This window comes from Penicillium maclennaniae (assembly GCF_028827695.1).
Source record: "Penicillium maclennaniae strain IBT 15551 chromosome Unknown utg000003l:1.0-5670915.0:1.0-5674809.0, whole genome shotgun sequence".
Taxonomy (NCBI): domain Eukaryota; kingdom Fungi; phylum Ascomycota; class Eurotiomycetes; order Eurotiales; family Aspergillaceae; genus Penicillium; species Penicillium maclennaniae.
This window is the reverse complement of record NW_026623215.1, coordinates 3,776,946-3,791,794: the sequence shown is the minus strand read 5'-3', so window position 1 is coordinate 3,791,794 and position 14,849 is coordinate 3,776,946. Positions and strand designations below refer to the sequence as shown.

General features: G+C 50.6%; 3 protein-coding genes across 3 annotated transcripts; all 3 read right to left on the bottom strand.

Moving 5' to 3' along the window:
* Positions 1–600: 600 nt before the first annotated feature.
* Positions 601–1,949, bottom strand: N7477_003539 (uncharacterized protein; the record flags this gene model as incomplete). The annotated part of the gene is made up of 5 exons (XM_056965202.1): positions 601–987; positions 1,046–1,421; positions 1,479–1,540; positions 1,593–1,720; positions 1,775–1,949. 5 exons carry the CDS (start codon positions 1,947–1,949, stop codon positions 601–603), a joined length of 1,128 nt encoding a protein of 375 aa, XP_056825155.1.
* Positions 1,950–3,783: 1,834 nt separating this feature from the next.
* N7477_003538 (FMP27 family protein) lies at positions 3,784–12,411 on the bottom strand (the record flags this gene model as incomplete). The annotated part of the gene is given in 3 exon segments (XM_056965201.1): positions 3,784–11,681; positions 11,719–12,079; positions 12,091–12,411. 3 exon segments carry the CDS (start codon positions 12,409–12,411, stop codon positions 3,784–3,786), a joined length of 8,580 nt encoding a protein of 2,859 aa, XP_056825154.1.
* An 896-nt stretch (positions 12,412–13,307) lies between these two features.
* On the bottom strand, positions 13,308–14,115 carry N7477_003537 (uncharacterized protein; the record flags this gene model as incomplete). Its single annotated transcript, XM_056965200.1, has 4 exons — positions 13,308–13,615; positions 13,669–13,785; positions 13,850–13,963; positions 14,028–14,115. The coding sequence occupies 4 exons, from the start codon at positions 14,113–14,115 to the stop codon at positions 13,308–13,310; spliced, it is 627 nt and encodes a 208-aa protein (XP_056825153.1).
* Between the last annotated feature and the right edge of the window lie 734 nt (positions 14,116–14,849).

The following is a 14,849-nucleotide window of genomic DNA, read 5'->3' as shown; positions in this document are numbered from 1 at the left end:
TGAAAGTTTAGCTATTCCAAATCTCATACATGTTGTACGACTAATGATTCGTCTATCCGGCTTCTGCCTCGTCCATTCCACCGCCATTGGAGGAAGTATACAACTTGAGCCTTACATGGCCGTACTTCACTTCTCAGCCTCGGGGAATATACGTCCGAAGTGGCATCAAAATGGGGATTCATTGTCAACAAGACTTTACCAAGATTAGTCTAAATCGATTGTCAACCATGGACTTGAATCGGAGACTGTGTGAATCAGGCGTTGTGTGCTGGGACAGGATTGCTTCATTTACATTCTGAGATTATATACAGGCCAAAGACTCGTCGAATGATTCAAGTAGCACCCATGGGGTTCGTCTGCTAATAGCAATACCTGATTTGCTTCGTCTTCGTCGCTCAAACATTATGGAGGATGTGAAAAGATATACAATCACGCTTGCCAGAGGGTATCTATATACTTAACACAGCCGAGAAAAAAAACAAATTAAGACATCGCTAATGCCAATGCTAAACCGGAAATCTAATTCGCAAATCAGATGGAGTCATCCAAATGTTCAAATAAACTCTGCAAGGTGGATCATCAAGTCATCAACTGTACATATTAGTTTCCTTTCGATTCCGAGTCGTTGCCCTCATTCTGTTCCTTGTTCAAGCTGTCCACGCCGTCCGGCATGTGTTCAAGGTCGTGGGAAACGCTATCGGTCACGTTGGCGGTGCCCTCGGGGCCGTGAGACGCGGTATCCGCGCCATCAGCTGAGGGTGTAGAAGGTGCACTGTGCTTGTCACGCATCCACGGGGTAAAGCGTTCCTGCACGGACGCGAAACGAGTACGCGCAGTAGGCGCCGCAATATCGTCGACCCAGAGAATACCACCCTGGCCACGATTCTCGGCCCAGGCCTTTTTCTCACGGCGGAGGTCACTCTGGACCCAAGGGATGGTGATCAACGTCCAAACGCCGGCCCAGGCAAAAGGGAGGGTCCAGCCCAGCTATGCATATGACGTCAGTTTGATTCAAATCCTGGTACGAACATGCAATAATACTCACCGTAAAGGCCACAGGTTCAGAGACAGTGAAGATCACAGCTGTGATGGCCGCGGCGAAAATGATGGAGCCTCCGCTCCAGAAACAATTCATCTCGAACAGCATCCGTCGGAAGTAAGGACTAGACAGGTATCGTATGCGCAGCGCGTACCGGTAGATCTGACCGCCTCCGCCGTCGACTGCCACTACGTCTTCGATCAGCGCATATAGTGCGGTTGGCATGGCGGAGCCTTTGGGAGTCGAGGAGATTCGGAAGGGCGCTTTGAAGCCGGCCACGCGCAGGATGTCAAGGGAAAGGTGGACGATTCCGAAGTAGAACATGACGGTCGGTAGGATCATGGCGACAAGGCGGACATAGGGTTCCGTAGGAACGGTTCCACTGAATGGTTGTAAACATATGCACCACGGCTCGGACACAATTGCGACTTGGGCTTACACGATGAGCTCAACAGCCAGGAAGAGCCAAACAATGGTGAAATTCCAGTGGAAAAAATCCAGCTAGCAGCGATCAGTAAAGCGACCATGGTAGCTCGAAAAATCCGCATCTTACCCGTGATTTCTTTGCGTTCAGCGGCCGGGCGCGGGAGTCCTTGCGGAACAGGTTGTAGAGACGATAGAAGTATTCAAAGACCGAGACACCCCCCAAACACGCGGTCACGATCGAAAAGACTTTGGTGGCTTGATCAGCAATTGAACGTATGAACCCACGGTGAAGATGTGGTCAGGGCATACCCAAGTTGTGCGATAGATCGGTGAGGTACCATAGCGTCCAGTACAAGATCAGGGGCTGGCCCATCGTATCGATAACGAAGATGGTCCAAAAGATCGCGATGGCCTTCTTTCGCGTGCGCAGCGAGTACGGGAGCGGAGGGGGCTCGGAGGGCAGAGGGCCGGTTCCTTCTTCCATCGGGATGGGCAAGGCGACTTGTGGGGGAAAATCTCAGAGGAGCAGGGTCCAGTTCGAGGGTTTGAAAGATCTAGGCGCAGTTCCGGTGAGGGATTTCAGGACATGACGGGTCTGACAAGTCAAAGGCAACTAGTGGAATGGGAGTCCAGAAAATTAAAGGATTAAAGAAGAGCGAGACGATCAGGGACTACTGAACTAGTTTTTTTTTGGCTAATGCCGGAAACGATGGGGTGCACCGGTATATCAGTGCCCTTACAAATGTGGGCGTGGTCAGGTACCTGACGTAAGGTGAACCTCGTGATGTCATCCTGCCTCAACTTGATTCTTTGTGGTTGTTTATTTCCCCCTTTCCCCGGCTCTGTTGATTCACTCTATAGTCCCAATGATCTTAGGTAGTGACTTGATTCCTTGGTAATATCTCGGCCCCAGCTCTTGTTTCAAGGAGACGCAATGATGCCAAAAGGGTGCTCAGATGGCCGGACCAAATGTGCACTGCCTATTAGATCCGGCACTGATAACTTGGCATGCCACACAGGTATTGGCAAAGTCCAACACGGAAAGGCGCATATTGTATGATAACGCAGTTCCGACTCAACTCAAAAGTGTCCTTGGATGAAGCATGAACGCTTGATCCCCTTTCTCCCAAATAGGCAAGTGCAACGGTTAATTCGGTACATGATTCAACCAGGAAATCGGGATTGAAAGACGTGGAACTCCGAAGCAACTCGGTCGCCGATTCCAGCCAAAGAATCGTTGCCGACCACCCGATCTAGTCACCCGATCTAGCGACTTTGGGTTTATGCGCATAACCGTCGTCAGCTCTGAGATGACTTTTCGTGGATGAATAAGCGGATAAACAAGTTACCGATCATCGCCAAAGCTGAAGATGACCCGAGGCTTTCTGGAGGCGCGCAGATCCATGTACTCGTCCTCAGCCCATGTTATATTGACTTGGACAACCAATGCTCGATGACGTGTGACCACCGCACGGCCATCATCTCACAGGTGCTGATAAGAATGGAGGTGGCTATCAAAGCAGTCGAAGTTCGTAGGGAGTGATTCCTCCATTCTGGTCTACGACAACACGATTCATCGTATAGTTCAGCAGGGAAGTACAGCCGCTGGGAATGAAATGGGATCTGGCAATGGCATCACACCTGACTCAGCGGATAACGGCAAGGGCCGGCATGCTCAAGGGTTGTGTGTACTCTCGGCGGAGTCGGCCCCAAAGTCTCCGACTATATCTGGGCATACGGGTCGAGAGGCCGAGACCAACAGCCGGACCGAGCGATCCGTTTTGCAGTCCCATCACTTGTAAAGTCTGGACAGACATCTTACGGCGTTCATTACGGGGTAAGCAGAATTTTTCATACTCCGTCAAGACGGTGAAAAAAAGATATTTGAAAGATGTAATAAATCAGGAGAAAAAAAGGCCGCCACTCCCTCTTTGTATGCAGACCCAACCGAAATACAATGTCCTCTTTCTCCACCTTCCCAAGACCCGAGCACAAGTAACAAAGTCAGATTTCAACGCCTATTTACGGACCCGCTGGCACATAGAGGGTATCTTGGAGAAGTCACGGGGCCTGGAGACAAATCGCAAACAAAAGGTGCTTTACAGAGGACGTGACCCGGGGGTGGAGGTCACAGAGGGGGGTTCTTCAAACCCGATTGAGGATAAAAAGATTAAAATGAGGTAGATGGTTTTGGGAATTGGTGGGCGGTGATCACTTTCGAGACATTAATCTCCGGCCGAAGCTGCGGATGGTCCTTTTGTTACTGAAAGGGAATGTTAGCTTCGATGCTGATGAATGCTGAGGAGAGTAGATCATGTTTACCTGTCATCTTGTTCAGCCCCATTAGCTTGGACCGACGTCACGGATTGGCCGGAAGTCATGGGTCGGGGAGCATTGGTATTGACAAATCGGCGTGACTCCTCCCATCGAGAATCCACGTCCACTTCACTGGCGGATCGAGAGTCGCCACGAGGGTCCGGATCAGGTTCGTCACGTGTATCCGAGTTCAGAGACGTTGATCTCGCCAACGGTGAAGCGTCCGACTGTAATGACTTTCGTGAAGGCGACGGCGAGTACTCGCTGTTAGAGTCGAAACCTGTCAAAATGGAAGCCTGGCTCTGCTGGGGATTCGGAATGCTGTTGGCGTTGGGAAGGAGTTGCGACGACGATGCAAGCTCGCGGAACTTCCTCTGTTGTTGCTTGGTAGGACGGTGGTGCGAAAATTTGTTGCCGAGAATGGCAGGTGCGTGGGAGATGAGGGCTTTGATCACATCCTTTTTGAGGCGCAGAGCAAGATCCAGGTTTGACCATGTCTTATTGCTGTATTCGAGGACTGGCAGGCGGAAGACGAAGTTGTGAAGGTCTTCCAAATTGTGTTCACCTTTGCCCTTGTAGCTCATGCACAGAACCACGTCATGTACCTTGACCCGTGCCAAAGTCATGTAGTTGGAGGCACGGGACATCATCTGTGAAAGGTCGTCTGTAGGTTCCTTGGATTTGGTGTGTCGGGAGCCCTTGCCTAGGCTAAACTTCTTCTTTTCTTCACCAGCACTTGTACTGTGGGCAGACAAAGATCTTTCGGTAGGCTGCCTTCCCAGCATGCGTAGACTGTCTGCGGATTTCTTTTTCGAGAGACCACCGGTGGTTGCTGGACGGGGTAGTTGTCGAGTGCTGTCCGAGACCCCCAATAGAGCAGTATTACTTCTCTGGATGGGCGTCATGGCAAGGCCCCTGAGCTGACTCGGGCGTCGACTAGACCTGCCCTCTTCAGAGAGGGACAAAGTTGGCTGCAGTCTCAACTCGATGGAGGCCGGACCCTTGGACCCTTGCATGTCATCCATCAACACACTGTCATCATCAGTAGTGATGGACTGAGCCAGTGACGGGTTGTTCGAGCCATCATCATCACTGTCTTCGCCATCGCCACCATCCTCGAGCGGCTTCATGTTCTTGATCATGAAAGGCGAGAAGCCGCCACTTTCGAATGCGCCGGAGCCCATGTTCGGGAAGATGTACTCGAAGAGCCTTTGGCCAAGCTCACGTTCGAGCTGGATCTTAAGTGGGAACAATGACACCTCAAAGTTGTCAACGACAGGAATTCCAGCCACAGCTTCGAGCATGTGCCACTTTACTCGAAGCATGAAGTCGTCCAAAGCTCGCTGCTCTTCATACGGCGAGATGATCTGAGGGTATATAGCCTCTGGAAGCAAGTTCAAGCCATTGATACGTTCAATGGCTACAAAGTTGTGATTGGAGCCATCAGTATTATCTCTACGTTCATACTGAGCATTCTTGAGTTGGAACTCAACCAATGGCGCCGATGCTTCCTTCATCAAATGCCAAACAACTTCGCTCGCAGAAATGCTCCAGCGCAACACCCCATTCGTGGACGAGCTGGGGTCAGCACGACGCTGGGAAGTAGTGATCGCCTTCATCATGAAGAACAACTCATCCTCGCATTGAGAGAGATCGCGCTCGAGAACCAACCGGTCCTCCCAGCCCCGCTTGTCCAGGTATTTGGCATTGATCTGGAAGTAATCCTTGATCTCTTCAAGCTGACGGATGCGCGATTGAAGCTTAAACACGGCTTCTGGAGCACCGCGAAGGTCGCTGAAGTCGGAAGTGAGCATTATCTTCTCGAGGCGTTCGTTCCGGATCTTTTCGAGTGGTTCGCTGTAAAGTAGAAGGTCCAAGACAATGATGTACATGGAATAGTACTCTGCCGAGTCGCAAATGGCTCGGAAGTGGGGGAAGTCGACACTGATCTGATCCATACGAGATTCCTCGCCCGGGTGTGGCCCCTGGTGGCCCTTGGCGACTTCCTCGTTGTATTTCAATCGAAGATTGTTATACTTGTCATAACGGAGACTGGCGGAGGTCTTCTGCACGATGCGAGAGAAGCCAAAAGGATTGAGCTCAAAGTCGAACATGGCCTCCAGATTCAACCAAGGAGGCCACGCGGATCCCGGTGCATTGCCGTACTTGTTGCCAGCATATAATTGTAGGTTGGCCATGAGATTTTTCTGCGTTGCGACAAAGAATTGGGCACCATCCATTTCGAGAGAGAATCGACGCTGCACCAAGCCGCTAACATCGTCCGAGACACGCTCCTTGTCCATAATGGAGACAACCTTGAGCTCCATACCCTTGGCAGCCACCAGTAAGACGGATCTGCGGTTTTTCTCGCTCATGAACTGGATTTGAGGTGCAATGAGTCGGAGGTAGTAGCTATTCTGCGGCGTGAATTCTGACGCGATGTTCTCGCTGGAACCGTCCGAGTTTTCGGGCGTCTGAGTATTCGAGTCTGAGGGCTCGTTCTCATCCGCATTCACATAGCGCTTGGCGTCGTTGAGCAGCTGCTCGATACGGTCATCCACATTCTCTTCATCGTTGTCACTGCGAGTCTGGGTCTTGGACATCTTGCGGTGCTTTCGCTTAATCTTGTTCTGCTCGTCTACGATGTCGAGAATGAACTTAACCGCGCGTCGAGACATGTAGTAGACGAAACCACGCCGCTGGCTGACCTGATGGCTATACCGCAAAATGATGTTTCGAAGTGAGTTGTTCCACTTCAATTGAACATTGTGGATCATGAAACGATTGTTGAAGTCGCTTGAAAAGTCATCGGCGGCTGAGGAATATAGACCGTCAATTCCGGAAGCTCGACCATCCTCCCCATCCATGCCCGTCAAGCCCGTCCGAGACGAAGCATTGCTAGGAGCCGGGTTATCGCCCAGATTGTTGGTCCGTGGAGTTCGCTCATCGCGCGCCAAATGTCTCTCGAGTCGGCTGAGAGTAGAGCTCAAGAATTTTCGTCGCCTCGTCAGGGATTCCATTTGACGGAGGTAGACCTCATGTTGTTCTTTCAATGCCGGATCATGGTCAACATCCATTGTCAGCTTCAACTTTTGCTCGCCAATGATTCGCTCATAGTTGCGGATTTGGCCCTCAATGATTGCAAGGCGGTCCTTGGTCAGTTCAATCTGTACGCGGCGAGGATCGTTGGTCTCTGACATGACGCATTCGTGGGTTGGCTCGTGCCCAAAGGTACTGTAGCCAGTCTGCCCCGGCTCTATATCACCGTGGTCTGTTTGACGGAAGTAGGTGAAACGCGGTGTGAAAGCAAGAGGCAGAATTTGGGTCTTTGGATTTGATTCTTGAGGAAGAATCCAGTCAGGTTCCACGAAATCATCCATGTCAATCCAATCCAAATTCTGATCCGGGATTGTGAACCGGGAGAGATCAACAGATGGCAGCGGATTCTGGAAAGTGGAGATAATATCATCGCTATTCTTCTCAATATCGTCAGCAGAGGTGCCTTCAATAGTGGCGGAGACGGCCCGGAAATCGGCAGATTGCAAATCAATCAGAGCCTCATTCATGCGCATCGCAGTTGTCTGGGTTTGCTTTGTGCGGCCACGAGTGTGGGTCTTGATTATTTCACGTCGCTGATGAATGTCAAGCTTCAAGGAGTCTAGGCGAACCTTGAGGCCAGTAGCAGTCACAGCATTCTCGGAATAGTCCTCGCGGTCTTTGTGCTTGTACATGTGGGCCACAAACAGAGGGGCAAGCAGGATCTTGTATTTGACAGTTGCCAAATGTCGATTGAACTTTTTGCTTGTCTTTGTGATACCAGGGAACAATGGACCCTGGCGAACAGGGAGAGACATAACGCCGGAGAAGAGGGACCACCAGTTGAAAAAGTGGGTGAAGAAGCGAGGAGTAAGGTGGATGGTGTTGTAGCTTGACGATTTTTGGACATCATCGACAGTCCAATTCCGGAATTGAGGCGCAACGATCGAAACAGACAGGTGAATATGGTCACTGCGGAAACCACGGAACGCATCGTAATTCTTGCGCTTCTCAATGTTGACGTACTTGGGGTTTTTAAGAACGACATCGTAGTGTGGTCGAAATGAGAAGGACCGTGAATCGTCATCAAAATCACGTTCAAAGACCAATCCAGTTGACCACTTCACGTCACCTGAAAGCTTCATGATAACCTTCTTGAAATGAGCCGCATTCTTCTGCTCGCTGGATGCTGAACTATTGTCCAGATCTTCCGCCGACGTCGATTCGTTGGCCCATCTAGCTTCTGCGCTGTAGTCAGGTATTGCGAGTACATACTCGCCACTGGTGACACTCATGAACTCCATAGGGTCATCGCTGGTATGGATTTCCCATTTGACATCTCTCCGCCAACACATCACAAAGCCGCTTCCGAATCCTGTCACAACGTATGGATCGCGTGAACCCTTCAGGCGCAGATGTACGTCGCCGTCCTCCTTCCAAAGAACCCTGATTCGGGAGTGGAAACTTAGACGGATCTTATCCCAGAAGCCTACCCGCTCAGAAGGGTCGATTTCTGGTTTGGTGAAACCCTCGATGATCTTCATCATGTCTTGAATGACTGGCTGGTATGAGACACCCCATGAGATACTCGTTGGAAGGCTTGTATTGATCTCAATTGTGGGATCCGAATACGTCTTGACCGGTGACACGGAGCGCCAGACCTTGATGTAGAAAGGATCGGTCTTTGACTTATCTGGTAATTCAGCTGAAGGCACAAGTTCCACTTCCACTTGTCTTGCGGATTCGTGGTCTCGAAATTCTTCGGCGATGACAAAGTTTGTCCGTAATGACCAGCTAGGGAGTCTTGGAGACTGTCCAGGTCGCAGGGCTGGAACATGCAGCAGTTCCAGAGGATAATCTCTTAGATTTACTCGGGCTTCGCCCATTTCGAGATTGAAACTCATCGGAATAAGCAAACCATACTTCATATCCAAGGGCATTCCCTTCCCGATGTGGTTGAGGAATGTGGGTAGCTCGTCAATGGGGAACGAAGGCTTGTCGATAATAAGATTCAGATCACTGATGAGGACTGACATCAGACCTGGTCTATTTGGAAGAGCAAGAATGGTCTCCGTCTCTTTCGCGTCGTCGGGTGGCTCATCGGCACCAGAAAACAGGTTGCGCACCTCCTTGATGGATGTTCCCTGGAACTTAAGTGCGGCATCAATCTTCTCCTTCCAAACCTGACTGTTGTGGTGTTGCAGTCGGTTCCATGCCGTCTCGGTGGAAATTTTGTATTCTGAAGACAGGCAGGTCGCACCTTCCGTGTCATATCGGAACTTTCGACCCCGGCCATGATGGTTTTGCGGAGGCTGCTTTTCCTCTTTTGGTCGCGAATCGGCACTTCTGCTTCTCCGGGTGTCTTGGCTCGTTCGTTCACTGCGCAGAGTTCGGTGACTTGATCTAGCACGCAGTCTTGATGCAGAACGCTTTTGATCCGACTCCCTGATCTTTGATGCTTTCAGTGAAAACGCCTCTTCACGAGCAATGCGCTGGGATTGCTCAATCAAGCCGGTCCGATAGATGAGGCCCAGCTTCCATTCGAAAGCATCGTCTTCCATGTCGAAGAGGAGAGCTTTGCTGCGAAGTGAAATTCTGGGCACATTTTTTGGTCCCTCAGGCTCTCGGACGGATCCGAAATCTCTGCACCGTTTCTTGAAGCGGTGGTGCAACTGTTTGAAGGCCTTGGACGTGTTGATCAAATTATCGAAGATGCGGTGCATTACCATGTGGTGAGGAACACCCAGCCGAATGAAGTCAGCTGTCACATCAATGGATCTCTCCTCAGTGAATAGGCCGGACTGCTTCATTTTCATCCTGCGGAAATCAAGCCTTACATTGTTCATGCTTCCGATTCTTGCCCATACACCCTTGAGCTTGGGCGCCTCGGCATGTAGACGGACAAGGTTTGCTTTCATGTGAGGGGTGGAAAGGCGATGGGAGCTACCAGCTAATCCATAAATCTGGAGCATCATGGGAGGGTCATTGGGTAGGTAGGCCTTGAGTTGGACGACTGTCGCCTTGATATCGGCAGTGATCAGCTCCCCCTTTTGAGAGGGAGATGATAGCGGCGGTGGAGGCATCGATATGCTCGGGGGGCCTCTGGATTTCGGTGTAGACTGCGAGACATGCTGGGGCGAAGGCGTAAGGACATCTTGAATCACCGAAATCGCAACGCCCAAACAATAGAATCGATAGAACGAGTATTGAAGATAAATACCCTTGAAAGTGGAAGTTATATGAAGGACTGGTCCCATTCGATCGCTCTGAGTGCTCAATGCGATTTCAAAGCGAGGAAGGGAGAAGAACGGCTCAGACTCAAGGTAATCATCCGATTCGATGACGAATCCGTCAAACCCACGCACATGGAATGCCAGACGTCGACCGTCTGTGGCGCCGCGCTGTGTTTTTCTCGGAGGTGACGTTGGCGTGAATCTAAATGGTGACTCGTCGCCAATTGTGGAATGGCTGGATGTACGTCGCCGGGCGATGCTACCAGTAGCGTGCTCGGTTTTTTGGGCTTTGTATTCGGCTGTCCAAGATTGCAGTTGCAGAGAAACGCCGCGGGAGATTTCGGAGACCGAATTGTCGACACCAGCGACTTCCAAACTAAAGCCTGTGGACTCGAATGTAAATTGAAGTAGCCATGACGGAATTCGCCGCAAGGGGCTCATCTTGCGTTCAAATGGCATTGCAGCCCGCTTTTGCGGCTGCAGATGCGTTCGAAATTGTTCAAGGACTTGGCGAATTCCTCGATTGACATCACCATTGATCATGTGTACTGAGCACTCGTTCAAGCTGCCCGAGGCAATGACACACAATTCCGGGCTCGCATTGAGATGAGCTTTGAGCTCCATGTTTTCAGTTGTCAGCAGATTGTGCTTGTTACCCGCGGGTGTCTGGTAATAGAATTTGTGGGACGCCACTCGATAAACAGCCGAGAGAGAATAGTGTGCACCTCCATCAGAAGAGTGAGAGGATTCGATGTCAAGTGAAATCGAAGAGATGGAAGAGATCAGGAGATTGTAGTCATCAGATTTGCCAGCGTCTTTCTCGATAGGCAAGACAAATCGAAGAACCGGTTCATGGACAGACAGCTTAATGCTTGCCTTTGGCAGCAAACGTGAGATCAGATTGTGGTTGTCCCGCTTCTTCGACCTAGGATGAGACGCCCGCGTCTGTGCCAGTTTCAAGAGTCGAGAGACATGCTGGGGCTGCATGTCGAGAGAAGGTGATGTAATGACGAGATTAGCGAAGAAGACATTGGAGTTGCGCTCTTCTGCATTTGCTTCTTCGAAAGCGCTCACGGTCTTCGCCGGAAGTGTGGTTTTGATGGTCGTTGTGGCCATAGGTATGTAAAGTATGTTGTCGGTCTCTCCGGAGTCGTCGTCCAAGCTGACAGAAAGGGAGATGGCGGCGAGCAGTGCTTGGTGAGCAACGTCATTTCGCTGGAAGTACATGCGATGCTCCGGGCCCTTCTGATCCATTCGGTGAAGATCGACACCAATCTCGTGTGAAACGACGTTAAAATAAACGGGATTTCGGCCAGCGGAAAGGGATTCGAGACCACGGGAGAGACGAAAGAAGCTCAAAGCTACCTGGATCTCCTGGATACCACGAAGAAGAGAGCTTGCAAACTCCTTTGAATCTGCCACCGTCTGAACGATTTTATCATTGCGACTGCCAGGCTTGTCCAGTTCCTCCACAAAGTCCGCGAAGGACATCACGTCGTCCGTCTCGTTGTTCGTGGATCCCTTTTCTGTTGCCTTCTGAGACGACTTGATGCGTTGCATCAGCAATCGGATATCATCGTATGGCACGTGTAGTCGTCCAATTTTGAGAGCCACCGAGGCATCGCGAAGTCCTTCAAGATCCTTGTATAGCAATCCATGGAGATTCACCCCCAACGTTATCCAGAATCTCAATCGGGTCGCGGCCGTCAACGGCAAGAAGGACATTTTGTACATTCATGATCCATTCAGCCGGACGCTGTTCACGAGACATATCCTTCTTGCGACGGAAGAGCTTGCCACGTTCCACCATCTTACTTCGGGTGTCCACGGTTAGCGAGAGTGACCCAACTTGAATCTGACCGGCATCGGAGAAGGCGACGGTGGTATTGACGGCGTTGAGGTCGACTAGAGCAAGCCAATTAATTTGTCTGTGGAGACGCTTGAGACGCTCCTTTATCCGGGTCAGGGTCCTCCATGTTTTGCTCCGCGGGGTGGACGAATCAAAGGCTGCTGTGTCTTCGGGGAAGGGCTGCTCGAAACTGGTGATCCCAGCAAATCTCGAGATGGCTCAGGCTTTCCCTTAGACAGCGTGGCCGTATCTAGCGTCACCTTCAAATCCGTCAACCGAACACTGATCCATGTCGGCTGCGCAAAGGATGGGGGATGTAACGAGAACCCGAGACCGCGGATTTCAATGTGTAGGCCTTCCTTCGGGGTATAAGCGATGCGGCGGAGGGAGAAGTATCCGATGCGCTGGATCGATATTCCGGTTGCAATGCGAACGATAGCGAAGACGAAGAAAGACGAGAGGTAGAGCAGGAGGAATCCCACGAGAATGGAGGTCGGATTGAAAAGGGTCATCGCGGGTCGCGATCAGCAGAGGCTGATCTGTCGAGCTGAAATAAGCAGCACCTCACAAGACATCGAGTGTCACACGATCGAAATCAATTGTTTCCGTTCACTGAGTAAGCTTTCCACTGTCGATCCCAACTTTTGACCTTTGAGGGGGGAGGGGGGAAAGCGAACTGTTGACGTGGACAAAATCCACAAAATCCGGTAGTCGCAATATCAAAAGCTAGAGCCGCACACACCGGAGGGAATGACAGGGTGCAGCTGAAGCATGTCGGAGCTGCCAAGTTCACGACGTGGAGTTTGGAGAAAGACAGATTCATGGTTCGGACGCGCCGGAGAATCACCAGCGGAACGCTAATCTCCCTCCGGCTTTTCTCGGCATTCGTCACTACGTTCTTATCTTTTGTACGCCGTCAACTTTCTTGGGGTTCTTCAGGTATCTGGCTCCCTTTCATTTGGCTTTTCGCTCGCTGAATTGTCCATTTCCCTGCCCTGTTTTGTGTGCAAAGGCCCTCGGGGTAGAGAACCTCCTGATGAACTCACGGTGCAGAGCCGACGTGGGGCCAGCTTTTCTCTTGACTACGATCGGCGCTCCCTGATTCGACCCCCTATATTTATGCAAATAATTCGGTGGAGTAGATTGACAGAATGACGGTATGGGAAATCAGGAGAGATGATAATATTACACTTGGTATCACGAATTGTACAAAATTTGGCCTCGTTGACATGTGCACGTGTGCACATGTGCACGTTAGGTGGTCCTGTTAAGGCGCAGTCTGACACACTGGGGTCAAAAAAGCTCTATGCACGACACTGTCCGTGCACTGCCTAGGCATCCAATTACTCAACTTGTCGAGAGGCAGCGTAGCACTAGGGCCATGGTGGGTAGGGTTTCGAACCCTCCATTATTTGACAGGGGTGTCGGGGTCAGAAGTCTTCGGCGCGGGCCGGGTCTTCTCTAGCTCCTGGATCTTCTCGTCCAAGAGAGCAATTTCAGCCTCAATGCTCAGTAGCTTCTCGCCTAGAATGTCCCGGTAGTCCTCGTCTGACAGATGCCGAAGCGGAATCCATTTGGATTCAGCCATCCGCTGGAGAATCGGCTTTCCCGGGTTCTGGGCCTTTTCCATCTGCCATCTATCAACTCTGTTGAAGGCACTTTGACCGCAGTAGCCAAGTAATGAGAATATGATGAGACCAGGCAGTGGACGGCCTCCTATGCATAAAGTGAGTACTCTGTATTGGGAATGGTTCAGGAAGGAACAGTACCCATGATCCTGGTTACCACTGCACCGGAAATACCACCGGAGAGGGCACTGACATATGCCCGCTCTTGAGGTGAGGCTTGATCATTGAAATAAATATGATCGATACTACTTCGTAAAACTAGATTCAATGCACAATTAGTTTCTTGTGCCAAAAGCACAAAAGGGTGGCCTATTGGACATACACCAAAAGGCCGAACCGGCTACAGTCCAGTGAATACCATGGGCCAGTGAATGCACCAGTGGATGGCGAGATCTGATGACACCAGCAGCTCCTCCGTAGATGATACCCGCAGCTCCTGTGAACCTGATTAGAGATGGCGTTCGCGAAGGTGACCTCAGCCTGGAGAAGAGCCGACTAACCAGTCAGGCCTCCCACTTTAGCCGAAGCCCAGAAAGAGTCCTCGAGGAAGCTTCCGGCACTATTGCCGGAGCTTTCCTGACCGCTCATTTTGCTAATGGTCTGAGGGACGCGTGAGCATTGCTTTAATCAAGAGTGAAGAGTCGAAGCGATTGATGGCAGACACCGGTCATGTGACTGTTTATGTAATGATCTCGAGATGGCCGTGGATGAAATAGTTATTATTCTCTTCAAGGTTTTTTTTTGTTTCGTGGTCTGAAGTAGGCATGAGAAGCATTCTCTATTGCTGCTCGGGATTGTTTCAAGGTCACGGGGTCCAATTATTACATTCGTGTAGGTACTTTGCCCTGAGGATTCCTTAACATATATTGAGCAGGGGCCAGGTAGGCCCCAAGTCACGATTTGCCTGTGTGGCTAGAAAGATCGCACAAACTCAGTTTTCCCACGTCTAGAGCACCAAATCCAACGTATCATGCAATTGGAAAGAGAAAGCCCACAATCTCGGAAGGGCAGGAAAGTTATTGAATCAAGATGGTACAAGATCCTCTCAAGCCAGTATACGCAGCAGAAATGCATGAATGCGAACCACAACTATCAGATTAGATGACCGATGGTTCGGTAATATTGAGACCTTAAAAAGGTTCTCCCAATTGGTAGTAGCTAAAATATCAAACTAAAAAGGCAACGAAATCCGAAGGTTGCAAAACACCAGGAGAATGGCTCACTTCGAAATCATGAAGAGGCCTAAGTGAACTTAGCGCTCAGAACTCATCTCGAAAAAAGAGCCTCGATATCAATTCGCCTTCGAAAACGAAGCCGAGAAA